We start from the raw sequence: 17,784 nt of genomic DNA on the forward strand, positions 1-17,784 counted from the left end.
TGGCACCGATGGGGAGCTCTCGGCACCACGCGGATGGCTGTGCCTCCAGCCAGCAGCTAAACACCCTGGTGCTGTCCCAGGGAGGGGAGACAGTGGGTGTGCAAGGAACTAGCAAAGACAGTGTCCATCGGGGGCAGTCTACCAGGGCCAGGGCCTGCGTGGAAGTGCTACAGATGCTCCCTGCCCCGCGGGGCTCATGGAGTTTGTGTTCCTAACCTGTGTCCTGTCTCCTCCTTCAGGTCCATATCAGCCAACTGTACACGACGGACAAGCTGGTCATCGAGAGTCAAGAGAAGCCCAGGACCTAAGGAGCTGGGGACCAGGCACATGAGAGACGCCAGCCACCTTCCGCATCACCCTGCGCGGGCTGGGGCCCCCACGCCAGCTGAAGTAGCCTCTTGGCCTGCTTGCCGTGTAGCAGCTGATAAACTGAGTCACATTTCCATCTTGTTTCAGCCTTGGGGTGGAAGGGTGGCTGCCCTGGTCGGGCCGAGTGGCAGAATGGAAAGCTGGAGGTGGCTCGGTGATGCTGTGTATCACCGGGTCTGCGCCCCGCCCGCCCCGCCCTGTGCCTCCTCCACCTTTGTGTAGTTCACTTGCAGACTTTGGTTCTGGGTCCTTGACAATAAACAGAATCATCTCCCTCTTTCCACACCGAACACACCTGCTGCTGTGTTGCGTGTCCATTTCCTGCAGAGGCAGGCAGGCCTGCGGAAGGGGCACCTTGTGAGGACGCTCCCACCTGGAGGCTGGGAACCCCCTTGTGAGGCTCGGCTGTGCACCAGGTGAGATTTGGGGGACAGCAGGGAGGTCAAGCCAGAAGGGGTCCAGGGTGTGCCTGCGATTTAGCCTGGGCCCAGGGCCGCACAAAGGTGCCGAGTGTGGTTACTGCACGGCCGGGGATGAGGTGTGTGCAGCCGGGCTGCCAGATGTGCTGTGTGGATCTGCAGCCCCAGGCCCCTGACCCCTCCCCGCCATCGGGGCAACCCTCCCGTCCGACAGGCCTGGCGGAGTCCGTACCCCCAGAGGAGCCCACGTCTGGCTGCGACAGAGTCCCCGGAAATGGAGTGTTTGTAGACAGCCCTCCCAGTGCTCCCCTCCCCGCAGAGCCTGGCCCTGTAGATGAGCGCTGGCTGTGGTTTGTGCGTATTCCTGAGTCCGGGGGGCTTTTGTGTTCAGCCAGCTCTGGGCAGCACCGCTCCTGGAGTGCGTTACAGAGATAAAGACGCGGCTGGGTGAGGCTGTGAGTGGAGGGGCGAGAGGTGTCCTACTGTCCTGGGCTGCAGGGGATTTGTGCACCCTCATCCTTGAAGACTCGTTCCTTCCAAACACAGAAAAGGGTGGAAGTCACTTCCTTGACTTCTGGGGGATTTGCAGGGAACCCGGACCCTGCTCCCGTCTCCCTTGATGCACGAGTGCTGAGTGGATGCAGGATCCCCATGCTGAGGTTTGAGCAGGCTAGCAGCAACCTTGCAGATCCTTCAGCAGTGAGAGCGTCCCCTCGTTTTCTTTCTCAGTCACGAGTCCAGCGCACACCTTCCCCGCTCACCTGCAAGGTGTGTGCCTGTGGCACCTTTACACTGTAGAGTGTGTACAATGGCGCGCTCAGAGCGGAGGAACTGTGCGGCCGTCCTACTTAGCGATGCAACTTCTGACGTCAGGATCATCTTCTGTACCTGTGAGATGAATGAAGTTCCTCATGGTCCCGGACCTGTTACCCTCCGAACAGGCCATCGCGCACCTGCAGTGTTAGGGCAGCGGGGGTGGACACAGGTGACAGAGGACATGTGTCCTCCCCCTCACCTGTCTGTCCCAGGGCAGAGTCACCCAACCCTGGGGGGCGTGGCCTGGGGCAATCTTTCTAGGGTGATGTACATGGTCATTGACAGTGCTGCTGGGGGACACGGGATCTGTTCTCACCCTGAGGAGCTGCTGCTTGGAAACCTGGGCACTCGAACCTCTCCCTGCAAGCATCAGATTGAGAGCTCAAGGGGAGCCTCACCCCAGGATTCCCCCCGAGAGGCCCTGGCCAAGCTAACTGAACTTGTTCTGCAGCCCTGGGACAGGGTTGTCTGGGTGCTGATGAAACCACATGAATGGGTTTGAACATGCCCAAGGCCTTGCTAATACTGAGCTAATTTTTGTCGCTCAAATAAAATTAACTATGCATTTGAAGTCTACAGAAAGAGACGAAGGAGAATTCTGGGGCAAAAAACCAGCAGCCTTGGTCCTTCATGTGGCCTGGGCAGGTTTAACAGGCAGAGCCTCATGTTCGGTGGTCCCCAAACTCGGGCCCCAGCACGATTCTAGAGCTCTGGATGGGTGTACCTACATGATCCACCCGCCTGGCTGACTGCTGCGGGGCCTGGGCAAGAGGATGGGAGGGACTGCGCCATCAGCCCAGGGCATGAGCCAGGCTGGGGCGCAGAGGTCCCTGTGGGTGTCAGCAGCTAGCCCGTGACAGATGCCCACAGAAGCTCGTCTCTTCAGAGACAAAAACCCTTGGCCAAGCACAGCTGTGCTCTAGACCTTTAGAGATGCCAGTGCTTTGGCCACAGTCCTTCAGTACTGGAGATTGAACCCTGAGCCTTAACACTGACCTACAGCCCCAGCCCTTTTTTATTATTTTATCTTACTTTATTTTGAGGCAGCATCTCAGCAAGTCACTGAGTTGCCCACGCTGGGCTCGAACTTGCCTAGGCCTCTGAGTACTGGGATTACAGACGGGGAAACAGGCCCAGCAGCACTCGGGACGCTGTCTGGCCACATGCACAGTGATGCTCCGATGGCTCCTGGGCTCAGACTCGAACTGAGCGGGGACCTGTGGGTAGACACGGATAGCTTTGTGTACGCCCGGCCTTGCGCCCCCATCCAGAGCCTCACAGCACCTCCGCCCTGCAGTTTATCTCGTTTTTCTAAAGGTTGGGAGCAGTTCAGTTTGCTCATCTTATAATTCTTATTGGAAACTGTGTGTGTGTGTGTGTGTGTGTGTGTGTGTGTGTCCTAGGGCCTCACACATGCTAGGCAAGAGCTCTACCACTGAGCTACATCCTCACACTTTATACTATGACAGACCCGCTGGGATAAAACTGTGAGATACATGACTGCACCTGTGTGAACTCGGTACATGTCCATAACACATCTCAATTCATTTTTCACCCCCTTCCTCTCCTCTCCCACTTCCCCCACCCCTTGGTCTCCCCTCCCATTTGGGGAAGATCTCTCTACTTCCTGTTACCTTTTATTTTGCCCTTTGTCTATAATTTGGGTTTCTCAGGTAGGAGAAACCATGCAGTATTTAAGCTTGTGTGTCTGATTTATTTCACTGGGCTTTATGATCTCAAGGTGCATCCATTCTCCTACAAATGGCTTAAGTTTGTTCTTTACGGCAGAGTAGTGCTCCATTGTGTGTAACTACCACATCTTTATCATTCAGTTATTGACGGACATATAGATTGAGCTGTTACGGAGTATGCTGCTTTGAGCATGGGTGCACATGGATCACTGTATTTGAAATACTCATACAGGTTCTTACCTGTAGCTCTCAGCAGTACCAAGTATCCTGCTATAGCTTGATGTTATAGATGTAACGTCATTAATGTGGGGGGAGGCGGGATAGAGAGAAATTACTCTCTAGTAAAAGGGGCCATGGAATTCTTCTTAAGGCAAAGGAAGTTTGGTCTACATGTTGGCCACCTGGTTCTAAGAATGAAAATAAAATGCACAATAAACTCACATTTACATAAAGTACAAAAATATATTTTACATGAAAATGAACCACCTTGTTGTTAAATACAATCTGTCCTTCAGATCCACAAGTTCCACGTGAGTGGATTCAGCCAAGCACAGATTAAAAATATATTACACCTTTCCTGAACACACAGAGGCTTTTTCACGGTATCATTCCTTAAACGACAGAGTACAGTGACAGTTACTTCCATGCCACTGACACTGCTTTGGTTAGTGTAAGTACTGGCGAATTAAAGTATACAGGAAGAGATGTGTTGGTTCTATGCAAATAGTCCATCATTTTCTGTAAGGAACTTAAGTAAGCATTCTCGGATTTTGATAGCCAAAGAGACCCTGGATCCAATCTCCCATGGATACCAAGAAATACCTGTACTATGCACATCATTACTTGTAGTCAAGGTTTGCAAGGGAAACAATTCAATACAGGACACATAATTTATAGGATTATTTTATAGTATTCACCCAAAGAGTCAAATTCAAGAGTGCAGGAGATCTGTCCAAATAACAGCTAAGGGCCTGGATCCCACAGCAGTGTCCTGCGTGAGTCCAGTTGAAGACCTAGAGCCCATGGCAATGTCCTCCAGAATTCCAGCTGGAGGCTTAGCGCCTGCAACAACCTCTCATGCGAGTCTGTATCAAGGATCTGCACTGGGAAGGCCCAGATATCAGTGGTGGAAACTAGGAAGTCTGTGCCAGTGGGATGAGGGATCTGTGCCAGCAGCCTGAGCGATCTACACTGGAGCCAGGAAGCAACACTCAAGGTGTGTACCAGAGCTCCCCTGAGGAGAACTGCAGCCATCCTCCGTGACAACAAGGTCCCGAGCTCCTGCAGTGATGAGAGCAGCAGAGTTCATATCAGGAAAAGCAGCATGACAAGCTTCTCCAGGAGAAGTACTCAGCAGTACTCAAGTGGGCCCTCCACACCCAGCACCCTGCTGGTTCAGTGCAGCTGGGTGTTACAAGTTGATTACCAGTTGTCAATCCACCACAATTTGCTTTCTAGAGTAAAGGACTCCTGGGATGCTGAGGCCACAGTACAAGTGCAGCAGCTGCTGAAGGAGAAGCTGTCCTACGCTTGGGATCGGGTTCTGGGAATTTAGGACCTCTTCAGGCCCAACCTCCCAGACATGGACCATCCCCTGATGAACAGAGTGTGAGCCCCGATGATCTTTACAGAGCCCCCACATTGTGTGCAGCCTCAGTGTGCTCATCCATGCTGGGGGCCCGGGCTGTGATTCAGAAGCCACAGAGTGGCCACAGTGTGCTGGTCACAGGATAAGCATATTTGATGTGACCACATCAACAAAGCTGGCCAAGCTCACGAGGGTGTTCATGATTACAAACAAAGGAACAGCCAAAAATAGCTCTTCCACACACCCGAGGCAATGGGTACCTTGCCATTAATCTAGCATCTGTTAATCGTTATAAAACGATCTGCAGCAAAACTGGAACTTGCTGGAGAAAACAGTCAGTGGTGATATAGTAGCCTTATTTTCCCTGGGACTTTTTCCACCATCAATCTGAACACCTCCCCTCCAAAGACAATAAGAGCTTCACTTTTCGATCTTTCTGCACCCTTGTTCATACTTCTGGGAGCTATTTGTGAAAATTGCTTTTCCTGTTGATACCCTTCTAGGGCCCGGGAAGGATGATGTATGGCCCCGGGGCACAGTTTGAAGTCCAAAGACCCTGAAGAGAGAACCCAATGGAGGACTCGTCAGTGAAACTGACTGCCCTTTTCCTGGGGGGACCACTGCCACCACAGTAGTGAGCACAAACACAGTAGATGTCTGCTATCCTGAAATTAGATACCAAGAGTTATGGACACCAAAGGACTGGAACTGCTTGTGGCGGCATCTGTGTCCCGCTGGTAGCGAATCCACCGTGTCTGTCCTGACCGCAGCACGGTGTGTGAAGGACCAGGTGTCTGGCTGCACCACCCCAGGGCAGCGTGGACCCCAAGAAGCTGGATCCCAGAAACACAGCTCCTTAAAAACGGTTATTTTCCTGCCAGACCAATAATATTTCAACAGTACTAAAGAGAAACCTGGGTCTCCCATCAGCAAGGAAGTTACCTTGCTTTCCTTGTGGGTATTTCTTGCATCTTGTTACATATTGTTAAAGCATTTCACTAGAACTCCCTATTGACTACCTAGTAAATTCATGTAACTTCATCTATCTTAAGGATGATTCAATGACAATGTAATTCCTTTGGAGACAGGGTCTCACTGTGTTTCCCTGGGCTGGTCTCAAACTCTCAGGCTCAAGTACTCCTGCTTCAGCCTCCCAAGTACTGCCTCTGATGGATCTTTATTTTTTAAAGGAGTATTTCATTTGTGTTCCTGTCTGTGATATACGCAGCACATGTGAGATACATAATCAGGGATTATAGTCTTGAAGCTGAGAGTCTGGCCAAGTGTTGCCAAGTAATTACACTCTCCCACTTATTCTGCAAGCGTGTAATATATTTAATATTAATTTGTCAAGTTTTAGCAGTCATTAAAACATGTAAAGCCAAGCCTAGAGTTCCTTGGGGTATTGAATAAATAGAAGCTCATCCAAAGCGTAGAAAGGGTATCTCAGCAGCTCCCACTACTGAAACAAAACACTTTTAAAAATCAGTGTCAGGCAAGCTGGCCACATAGTGAAACCTTGTTTCAAAAACAAAAAAAGAATGGGAGGGAATCCTGTGCTGGGAGGTGCGCGCGTGCTGGGAAGCTCAGGACAGGACAGCCTGGGTCCGAGGGCCCCACCCTAGAGCTGCCTGTGCACCCTAGACTTGGGCCTTTGCTCGTTGTGTGGGAAGATGGGCTGGACACATCCCAAGAACCATAACCTTTCTAGCGCCAGGAGTCTGTGATTCCCGCTAAACCCAAAAGAAGGAAGCCATGCGTGAAGAAAAACAGGAAGCCCTCAGGACCAGCCCTGGGGCTCTTGTCTCCCGTGGAAGTCTGACTCTGTCCCTGCAGTCAGCCCGTGCTCCCTTAGTGTCTACAGCTGAGGCCAAACTACACAGAAAACAGGCAGGGCCCATACAAAGGACAAGGAGCTCCCGGACGGGGCCTCGTCCCCGGGGAGTCCCCGCCAGCCCCTGAGCCAGCAAGTGTGTCTCTGTCTCCCGGTACCACAGGCAGCACTGCTCGGCGCCTCGCGGGTATCTCGGTGCGCAGCTGCGCGGCGCATTCGGGGAATTTCTGATTGCAGGGAGACACAGCCCACAGGCAGCTGTTCCTCAGCACAGCCCACCAGGGCATGTTTACACATGGCGCGAGTGAGGACCGGGAGAGGACCGAGGAGAGATGAGCCAGCCCCCGGGCTCAGAGCAGCGCTGAGCTGTGGGGACGCCTGCGCCCAGAGCAGACCCTGCCCTCCACAAGCAAAGCCCACTCCAGGGAAACAGGCAGAACCATGTGACCCACCAGCCCTCCCACCAGAGACTCACGGGGCCCACCCTGGGACCCTGGGGGTGAGTTACATGGAGGAAACGCATTCCCTGCCTTGGTGGAGCTGGCTGGGGAGGGAAGTGTGTGCAGAGAAAGCAGCCACCGCTGTGGGGGTGGAGAGTCCTGCTCCCCACGGACTGCGCCCCTGCTGAGCTCACTGACACCCATCCCGACGCCACACCATGCCCGTCACATCCCGAGGGCTCCCTCCACGCTGCTGCGAGGACAAATAGCTCCCCAACGAGCGGACTCAAACTGGACTCTGTGGGAAGGGACAAAAGAATTTGCTTTTCCTGCAAGGATTTGGCAGCATCTTTAGAGAAGAACCAAAGTTAAAGAAGGATTTCTGGAGGACAGGTGGCAGGCAGAGAATCAGCCCCAGAGGAGACCAGTGAGGAGCAGCCTGGTGGGTAGAGGGTGAATCAGGAGAGGGCAGCTGCAGAGGCCAAAGCAGCATCACCAGAGAATAGGTGTCAAACATCGAAGAGCAGCTGGTAAGCAGGAGGCGCTCAGAGTGGCTGCCTGAGACAGGGCAGGAAACCCTTGCAGAGGCTGGTTTGGGGAAATGCAGAGGTTCTCAGGCAGATCAGAAGATGCACACGGGGTGCTAACAATACACACACGAACAATGCCAGAGAAACGTGCGTGCCTAACACATCCCATCGTCGAGCAAGAAGCAAATGGCACGCTCTCCAAGGTAACAAGAACAGCTTGCCTGGTTAGCACGTGGGGGCTGCTGTCACTTGTCCCCCAAATTGGAAATTTCATGCATGCTTCTTACATCCCGAAGAAGTCAGACAGTGTTTATTCTCAGATGGAATCAGTAGGAAGCAACCCACAGAGCCAGAGGGAAGAGGAAGACCGCTTCGCCCTGGCTCTCAGCAGTCTGCGCTGGGCAGGAATCACGGCTCCCCATCTGCAAGCGTGTGAACTCGGGCCCGCTAGGGCGAGGGGCTGAGCTAGTGTCACCTCCCCCTGGCGCCTGTGAGCGTCCCCTGCACAGGGCCACCCCTCCCCAGCATGGTGACTGACAGGCCCGACTCTTCTCTGCTGAGCCACTCCAGGGTTATTTTTAAGGATTAATTCCAATTTGTTATCATGAGTTCTTATTCTGAAATGGCTTTAAACTCACAAGAAGTTGCAGAGATAGCACAGAATTCCCATGCACGCTTCCCGCAGCTCTCCCTTTCCCTGAGGACTTCCCTAAGCAGAGCGCTCTGTCCAAACCAGGAAATGAGTGCAAGTACAGCACTACTGAGCTCAGGGCGTCGGAGCTTAGCGCTGAGGTCTTAGGCCCGTAAGCGTTCCTTCTGAGGAGCTGCTTCGTGCATGGCAGGAGGCCTGGCAGCGCCGTGGGCTCTGCCCACTGAATGCTCAAGAGGTGTTCAGATGTTTCAGGTTTCGGAATATTTCCACGCTCAGACTTCCAGACCAAAGGTGGCCAACTGTACTTCACACCTTCCCTGCAGGTGCGAGCACCAAAATGTCTCCAGACCCAGGGATTGCTTTTAAAGTCCTGAGCTGCTTCCTGTTCTTTGTCAAATCAGGGCTTTGGTTCAGCAATTTTTGGGTGTGACACATGAAGAAAAGTAGCCATACGATCGTGCTGCAAACAGCAGGTGCACAAATAAACATGTCAGTCCTCAGAATTGGAAAGACATTTTCCAACCTCAGGGCTATCACCAGTCTGTTAAGAATCAAGGAGAATCACCAGGGCTGGGTTTTGGCTATAGCAGTTCTCAGTTTCAGTAAATGCTGTCAGAACCCACACTCACAGAAATCTGTTGCTCAAGCCTGAGGTTCCCCTGGATGTATTTCTCAAGCAGATCTTGAAAAAGGTTCAGGAGGTTATTTTCACTCACCTTATTAGAAGGCACTGCATAAGTTCCATGACATTACATAAAACTACACCGGCAAGCCGGGCATGGTGCTGGATGCCTGTAATCAGCACTCCAAGAGGCCGAGGCAGGAGGACTGCAAATTCAAGCCCAGCTTAGGCAACTTAGTAGCTTTGTTATGTGCTGATGAATGCCAAATCCATCACCAAATCAGAGCCTGCCCCTCTAGGCAGCACCCTAGAAAGCAGGGCTTCCAGACACAGACCCAGGCAGGCTAAGGGGCCCATGCGACCTAAGGGTGTGGTATGGATATTTCAGTGACACTGCGGTGGTGATTTAATGACATCACCTCTGGGTAACATCAGAAAGTCACACTTGGACCACTGCAGTGGAAGACACTGCACGTTACCCTGGGTGCCCCTCCCATTACGGTCCCCATCTTCTGCTATCAAACAGTGGAGAATTACGTGACCCAGTCATCTCCGTGGTCATGCGTGTGCCACAGGGCAGTGGGTCCATTGCTATGGAAACCCTGACTCCAACAAGTTTACCCAGACAGCACAGACTCTTCTTTTAAGCACTTCACGGTAAACTGACAAATTAAAGTTGTATATAACAGACCCCTTGGGGAAACTCTTCTCAACCAGTGAAAACATCAAAAGCCAAGGGTCAAAGAGCTCAGCCTGTTCTACAGCGCAGCAAGATGACTGTAATTTATAGCAACGTCTTGTATACTTCATGAAGAACTAGAAGACAGGAGTTCTCCGACTCCAAACAAAGAAATGGTCAATGTTTAAGTAGATGGAAATGCTAACTACCCTCACTTGATCATTATACACTGTACACATGAATTAAATTATAGCAACATACTTCATACATATGTACAATTATGTGCCAATTACAAATAAATAAAAAAAAAAAAGAATTAACCAAGGCAGCTTTGTGGACCAGTGCACTGGTGTGTTCTCTTTTTACACTGTATTTCACTCGTGAATCTGATAGGTAATAGATCTGCGAAATTATACATACTGCTATCACATAGCACCAAAAGTACACTTATTTCATGAGAACTAATTCCAAATTTAAATTTTCCAAAATTAAATTGTGTCATAAAATCTCAAAAAAACGAACCCTACACCTTAACCCTCAGGGTGTCCATCTGCACAATACCACCCAGGCCAGCACCTGCAGGACGTGGGAGGACAGGCCACAACCTGGCCAGAACCCCAAGTCGGATGTCTCAACCCCTTCACCTGCTTCCAGCTCTGCAGAGCGGTAAGTTGCGTGGGGCAGGGCAGACCCTGGCTTAGAACTCAAAGTCTTCACCATCCATCTTGAAGGCATTGGTCCCCCCACCAGAAAAATCCGTCACTCGGGGCATGTAGCAGCCACACATACATTCATCTTAAATGGCTCTGCCAACAGCAAAGTCCAAAAGAACTCTGCAAATAGGGTTCTGAAAATAGATGTTCAGAGTCCTTGCTGCTGCTTGGGCAAGAGACCCACAGACCTTTCTAAATGTGCAGTAAGTTATTTTTCCCCAAAAGAACATATTGCATATTCCCTTATTAAGTGTGGTCTGCAATTTAATATCTAAATATAGTTGTAGATAGCCTGGGGACCTTCAAACTCAATTGGACATGCACACGGACAGTGCTGACATGGCAAATGGATTTCACATCTAAGTACGACCTGGGTGTCACCTGGGATTTTGGATTTGCTGGCGGGGAAATACATTACCAAAACCAACAAGATGGAAGTCTGTGCTCATAAACACAGATGTTCCTAAGGTGATTGAAAGGAAGATGAATGAATGTGCTGAACTATTTAAAGGATCCTAAGCATAAAGTCACTGCACTTATTGTTGAATAGTGTAACACTTAGGAAAGAGCCTAATGATCTCTGGGAAATATTGGGCCTTTGAACCAACCAAGAGCACAAAAATATGTCGGTCCAACCATACACCATCTTCTCAGTCACAAGAAACTGCTGCTATAGGTTGTGTGCCAATTAAAAATAAATTATTTTTATATTTTTATATATAAAATATATATAATATCAGAATGTCCCCCCACAGGCTATGCACTAAAGCCTTGCTCCTTGGCTTGGTACTACTGGGAGGATGGAACCTTTAAGAGGCAGGGCCTAGTAAGAAGCCTGGTGTCACTGGGAGCGACCTGGAAGGGGATTATGGGACCCTGGTCTCTTCCTGTCTCTTTTGCATCCAGACCATGCTCAGCCATGTGTTCCCTGCCACGATATGCTGCATTGCCGCAGACTCAAAAGTCACAGGGGTGCCTGACTATGGCTGAACCTCCACAGCTATGACACAAAGCAAACCTTTCCTCTTTCTAAGTTGATTAGCTTAGGAATTTGTTACAGTTATGGAAAGTTAAGGCAGGAGGTAAAACCACATATACTCAAAGAATACAGCAAAATGTTCCCAGAGAGACTTTTTAGTTACCATCCTCTCCTGATTAGTGGATGCCTCCTCAACATAACACTCGATAGCTACTTACCGAGAAGTCATCTGTAGGATGTGCTTGGGAAGCTCTCAACTTGGATATTAAATGTTTCATGCTTAGCTTATGAAATCCTCCTCTCCTGGCTCCTTATTCAGTTCAGATTTCTGAGTGAATTTTCCATTTCAGCCTAGGTTAGGATGCTGTTGACTCCCCTTGGGAAATAATGTCAGGTAACATGTCCAGGGTAGGACCACGGCAATGCCAGTATGACTGGAGTGAATGACCACAGTCAGGGAGAGTGTACCAGGCCATGTCCTTAAATGTCCTATGAGTTACTCTCAGATAGCTTCAGTGTACCAGAAAGACACAGATATACAGATACATAGTTTGTGTAAACGCACTTTCTGGTGGAACTGGCTCTCAACTTGTGACAGACTTCTGGTCCTCTGTGAGATTCACTGGGCAAGCTCACATGCACATTTTAAAAGGATGCCCTTGACCTTTCCTATGTCAGAAATCTACATTCAGTTGGAATGAGGCTGTTTTTCCTTTCCAAAATTTCCTGCTCAAATACAGTCAAGGTCAAAGAACTAAACTCCACAAAACACAAATGCAGTGTCTACTGGGGAGACTCAAAGGGCTTAAAAAACCAAAAGTAACAGTATTTAGTGCTGCAACAAGCAGAGCCGGGAGGGTGTGAGGATCATTTAAGGCTGCATTATGCGTTATCATTCAAGGCTGCTTCCCTCCACCCTCTCACTAAAGTTCAGAGAGGACCCTGAACACACACTAGGCCACAGAGGGAAAGAGCCTGCCACGTATTCTGGAAGAGAAGCCTGGATCAGTCCCCGCTTCCAGGCACCTAGTAGATGTCCAGGACTGCTCCACTCGGTAGGACGGAAAGCCGAGTCGCTGGGGTGAGCCCAGGTTGTCAGCTCCTTGCTCCCAGCCCCTTGGTCCCAGTGACTTCAAGTGGCACATTCTCCATCCTGGGAGCCATCAGCCCTGGCCTCATGGGGATTGGCCAGTCAAAGGCCAGACTGCAGGCAGCTCATGATTGCTTCCTGTTGTTCAGTTACTACAGCCACAGTGCCCTCCTTTCACCTACAAACCCAGGTCCCACACATTTCATTCAGTTCCGTGATGCCGCAAAAAGCAAAAATTGCATTTCCATACCCAACTGGGTCAGAGAATGAAAACTCTTAGCTGACTAAAATACACCAAGCCTATGAGGCCAGAAAGCCGAAATGTGAAAACCTGAGAAGTAACTTCCGGGGAGCCCTGCGGTAGTAACCTCCCAAAGATGAAATAAGATGGCTCCAATTCCCTGTGGTCACCACCATGTGGACGCCTCAAGAGCCACAGAGGTCCAGGGAGGTCTTCGCCCCTGGGCCAGAGCACAGGAAGAACACAGCAGGTAGGGGGACAGTCGGAATGGATGCCCTCTGCATCTAGAGCGGGAGGAAGTGCTCAGCCCTCAGAGGAGGTCTATGGGTAACAACAGCTGCCCACTCCCAGCTGCCCTGGGAATTAGGGAAGGCAGCCGAGCCAGAGCCCTTGCAGCTGGTGCCCAGAGATGCCAGCTGGCTCCAGAGCTCCATGGGCTCCCTACCTAGTCTGAGACTAGGTTGTCTACCTTCCTTCACAGACCTGGGGTGCATTCCGTAGCAGCTGCCACATGTCTAGCTGCTGCTTGTGAACCCCTAAAGACGACAGCCCACACTGCATCCAACCTCCATGATCCAGGGATCCACAGAAACACTTGGTTGTACGGAAGCAACTAGGCTTTCCTTAGTGGAGAACAGCACCACTCAATCTCTGGGGAGAACTCAGTTTTTAATCACTAGAGCAAGGTAAGATTTTAAGGCTTATTACATAAGCAGAATGACCCTCACACAAGGTAAGGTTAATATTGCTGATAGAAAGCACCAGTTGCATTGTGGGAATTTTGTTATCAGGGTGTATATGAGTTTTGATCCCTTTCAGGAAATTTACTCTAAATACTTCATGACTGGTTAGTTTCCTTTGAAATAACTTTTTAAAAACAAAAACTACTTTGACTTCCTTTATGTTTATTATACAATGTTTGTTACACAATGTATATTATAAAATGTTTGCTACAGCCTGTGGATATAGCTCATTGTAAAGGAGTTGCCCAGTATGCACAAGGCCCTGGGTTCAATCACCACCAGCAACAGCAATGAAGTTTGCTGTTAATCTACAAAGAAGCTAGGCCTGATGGCACACACCTGTAATTCGAGGAGGCTGGGGCAGGAGGATCACTGCAAGCTGGAGACCAGTGTGAGCTACCGAGTGAGCTCAAGGCCAGCCTGAACTGCAGAGTGAGACCCTGTCTCAAAAAAAAAAAAAAAAAAAAAAAAAAAAAAAGCTACAAAGAGAAGTTGGCACATTATAAAACAATCATTTAAAAGATCTAATCATTTAAAAGGCCAGATGGGTGTGGTGGTGTATGGCTCTAATCCCAGCACACTAGCAAGCAGAGAGAGGCAGATCACAAGTTCGAATCCAGCCTGGACAACTTCATGGGTTAGTAAGACCCCATCAATCAGTAAAATAAAATGAAGGGCTGGGGTTGTGGCTCAGAGAGAAGGCCCTGGGTCCAAAACCCAGTAGTACTGAGAAAGACTGAAAGACAGAGACAGACAGACGGACAGAGACAGACAGACAGACGGAGACAGAAAGAGAGACTCACACAGTGGTAGTACTTTGAAAGGCTCCACGTGTTAGCAGAAAAACTGGGCTGCTCTAAATATTTTACTAAGTTCTGAGCTTTTGGAAAGTTGGCCTCCAAGACATAGACAGAGCAACGCTGCGTTTCCCCCGTAACAGCTATGTTGGATGTGCGTTAGCTCATGAAGCAACTCTTTGTAAAGTCAGAGGAATTCGAACTATATTTTTAGCAATCAGTAAGACTAGAAAATCTGTTGTATTTACTGTACTTTAAAAAAATCTATGTCTTATCTACTTTACTGAAGTGAGGCCTGGGAATACAGCTCAGTGGCGAAGCATCTGCCTGGCAAGCGCAAGGTCCTGAGTTTGATCCCCGGTACCAAAAAAAAAAGAAAATTGTCATATTGTCCTGAAGTGGGCCCCTAATTTAAATTTTGCTGTGATAATGGAGATTGAACCTAGGCACAGGCCACACATGTTCAACCACTGAGGTATACTCCTAGCCCCCTAATATATTTTTAAAAAACAAAAACCAAAAATAAATATGCTGATATCAATCAGCATATTCTAGCTGTTATATGCTACACAAGCTATCAATATTTTTCAGCTAAAATGTACTTACAAATGCATATGAAAAACTTTTTTGTTTGTTCTTTTTTTTTTTTTTTTTTTTTTTTGTACTAGGAATCGACCTCAGGACCTCGAGCTTGCCGTGCAGGTGCTTCTACTGCTGGGATATATCCCGGGCCCAAGAAAAACTTAAAATGCATTTCCTGGGTGTTAGGCGCTACTGTGTAATAATGTACTTTTCTCTGTGGTACAGGAGAGTGATGCCAGAGCCCTGAGCCTGCTGGGTGAGCACTACCATTGAGCTGTATGCGCAGCCCTTTTTTCCAGATTTTAATCTGAGACAGGGTTTAGTTGCTCAGGGTGGCCTTGAGCTTGTGACCCTTCTGCCTCAGCCTTCCAAGTAGCTGGGATGCATATCTGCCTGCAAGGAAACACTTTAAAGAAATGTTATACCAGACGCAAAAACACCTGCGCACTGCATGAAAGGCATTGACTGCTTTTGTAATTAATAACAGAAAAAAAGGTGTCACTCTAATTTATTGCTATAGAAGTTTACATTTGTAATGCATACTGCAATAGTGGTTTTGACTGTTATACATTTTTAAAAATTCATATAAAGCGTAGTGCTTATTCCAAGTATAAGTGACAGCCAGGTACCTTGTGATGCTTCCCGTCAACAAATTATTATTTTAAAATTTCCCCATGATTAGTTAACCTTTGGTAACACTGCACAAAGGGAAGTCTCCAATTCAAAGTTCAAACTAAATATTTGTAGAGCTAAAGACACCCCATTTAAAGGCAAAGAAGCCTGGAGATAGAGCTGAGCGTAGAGTGCGTGCTTAGCATGTCTGAGGGCCTGCGCTCGATCCCCAACACACACACACACACACACACACACACAATAAAGGCAGAAAGCTATTCTGAAATTTGATGCCGAGACGGGTCCATATTTCAGTGACTGTTATTATCTTCTAAGTGAAAGAAAGCAGCAGGTGGGTTTCCCCCTCCCATACATAATAACTGTTCTTTTGGTGCCTCAGTGTTTAACCAAGATTACTGGGAGTAGTGTAAACAGTTTGCCTTTTCTCAGAGGAGGTTTATTTTAAGAGGTAAATCCGCTAAAAGGTTAACTGCCTTGTTAACCACAATTCTCAACACAGTGTTAAGAATACAAAGCAGGGGTTGGGCACGCCATACAGGGCCAGACAGTAAATATTTCACACTCTGCATATGGTCTCTGTCGCATCTACTGAACTCTGCATGGTAGCAGGAGGGCGGCTGTAGGAAACACATAAATAAACGTGCATGGCTGTGTTCCAGTAAAAGTTTATTTAAGGATGCCAAATCTAAATTTCACGTAGTTCTCTTATGTTGCAAAGCAGGACCTTCTTCTGGGTTTTTTCAACTATCCAAGCCATGCTTGGGCCCACCTACCAAAAGAGGCTGTGGGCCCAGTTTCGCTCATGATCTTTTATACCCCAACTCCCATCGATCAGAACAATGAAAATCTTCCTCCTTCAAGGCCACCATCCCCAAACTAATAAATGATACTGAAAACCAGGAAATTTTTAAAAATATAAATCACCCAAGGAAGTAATACCCAACGTGTGGTGGAATCAGGTCCCTTCCAGGATACCCAGCTGCCGGATCTGGCTTGGCCACCTCATCCGGGCACCCAAACCCACCAGCAGCAGGGCGGGAAGGCCTAGGCCCTGGCCCTGTGCCTTTAGGACCCATGCTTCATGAGCCAAGTTACACGGCCTGACTGCGGCTCTGAGAGGGACAAAAAGCCCCCATCCCTTGCGCTTGGCATCGTTTCTGCCTGCGAATGGCACAGCATGGATATTAGGTGCTCATCTGCACAAAGGGCTGGAGTGTGTGCCACTGGTCCCTGCAGCTCACAGCCACGCCTGTGTTACTCGGCCCTCGAACCCACCCAGCAGCTATCACAGCCGGGACAGAACACTTTCTAAAGGCAGTCCCAAGAAACGTTCTGCCCGCGTGGGGAAATCTGCGCCCTTCCACACCAGTCAGGAGACCAAAGAAGGGAACCCTGTAAGTGCCTCGTTAACAATTCCTAAAGTGGTCGGTGTCATCAGCAGATGGCCTGAGCGCCAAGGCCCCCAAACTGCTCCAAAGCCAAGGTACAGTGCAAACAGGTGTGTGCAAATGACCTTCACTTTTTAAGGGGACACTCGTCCACCATTTGCACATGTAAATAGCGTCGAGTCTGGGCAAACATTGCCCAGATCCCAGGTAAAACAAAGGACAGTGTGCCCCACCCCATCCCAGTTTTCTCGGCGATAGGGTGTGGCGTTCTCCCATTGCGCCTTCCCCAGTACGTGCATCACGAGCGGGCGCTGTGGCAAAGGCGAAAATACTGACACCTGAATTAAAAACAAAATCCCCTGAGAGCGCAGAAGCCGGGAGGCATTTTCCCTTGGGGATTTCTTCTGAGGCAGGCAGGGGGTTCTAGAATTCAGCTAGGAAGGTCCACAAGAAGACTTGGGACCAGGCCCACGCGCATTGGCCCGAGCTGCAAGTTCACAGTTCGGCAGTGTCCTCCGTTCCTCCACGCTCCCCTCACGCCAGATCGACGACGTTCAGCACAGCGTCCCTGCGCAAACCCGGAGCAGTGGCTCCCCGCGGTGTCCCGAGCTCAGAGCGGGTCCGTGGAGCTCACGTAGCGCAACGTGTAGTTGGCACCCGCGTTGTTGTCCCAGAACTCGCCCTGCGCGCAGCGGTAGCAGACGGCGAAGTGGACCGCGACATCCTGCGCGTGCCCGCCCTCGCCTTCCCGGGGCTGCAGGCCGGGGGGCAGGCACAGCGAGAAGCAGAAGCGCTCGGTCACGGGCTCCTCCTCGGCATCCCCCGACCCGGCTCCGGGGGCCCCCGACGGCGCGCCTGGGGTCGGTGGCTCGGGCTGCAGCTCGGCGGGCACGTCCAGGAAGGTGCGCCACTCGGTGAAAGTGTAGCGCACGGTCACGGCGCTGGGGCCCGGGCAGCGCAGCACACGCCCGAAGCCGG

The 17,784-nt window shown here is 49.9% G+C and overlaps 2 protein-coding genes across 2 annotated transcripts in view; one reads left to right on the plus strand and one right to left on the minus strand.

Annotated features, from left to right (window-relative positions):
• The window catches only part of Lyrm4 (LYR motif containing 4), a gene marked incomplete in the record, with an annotated part of 124,240 nt that extends 123,581 nt beyond the window's left edge, over window positions 1-659 (plus strand). Inside the window, 1 exon segment of the mRNA XM_005398879.2 lies at window positions 240-659. Coding sequence (XP_005398936.1) covers window positions 240-308 — 69 coding nt within the window.
• Window positions 660-15,680: 15,021 nt separating this feature from the next.
• The window catches only part of Ppp1r3g (protein phosphatase 1, regulatory subunit 3G), a gene marked incomplete in the record, with an annotated part of 2,909 nt that continues 805 nt past the window's right edge, over window positions 15,681-17,784 (minus strand). Inside the window, 1 exon segment of the mRNA XM_013521768.1 lies at window positions 15,681-17,784. Coding sequence (XP_013377222.1) covers window positions 17,417-17,784 — 368 coding nt within the window.

This window comes from Chinchilla lanigera, unplaced genomic scaffold (genome assembly GCF_000276665.1).
Source record: "Chinchilla lanigera isolate Chin_1 unplaced genomic scaffold, ChiLan1.0 scaffold00064, whole genome shotgun sequence".
Lineage (NCBI taxonomy): Eukaryota > Metazoa > Chordata > Mammalia > Rodentia > Chinchillidae > Chinchilla > Chinchilla lanigera.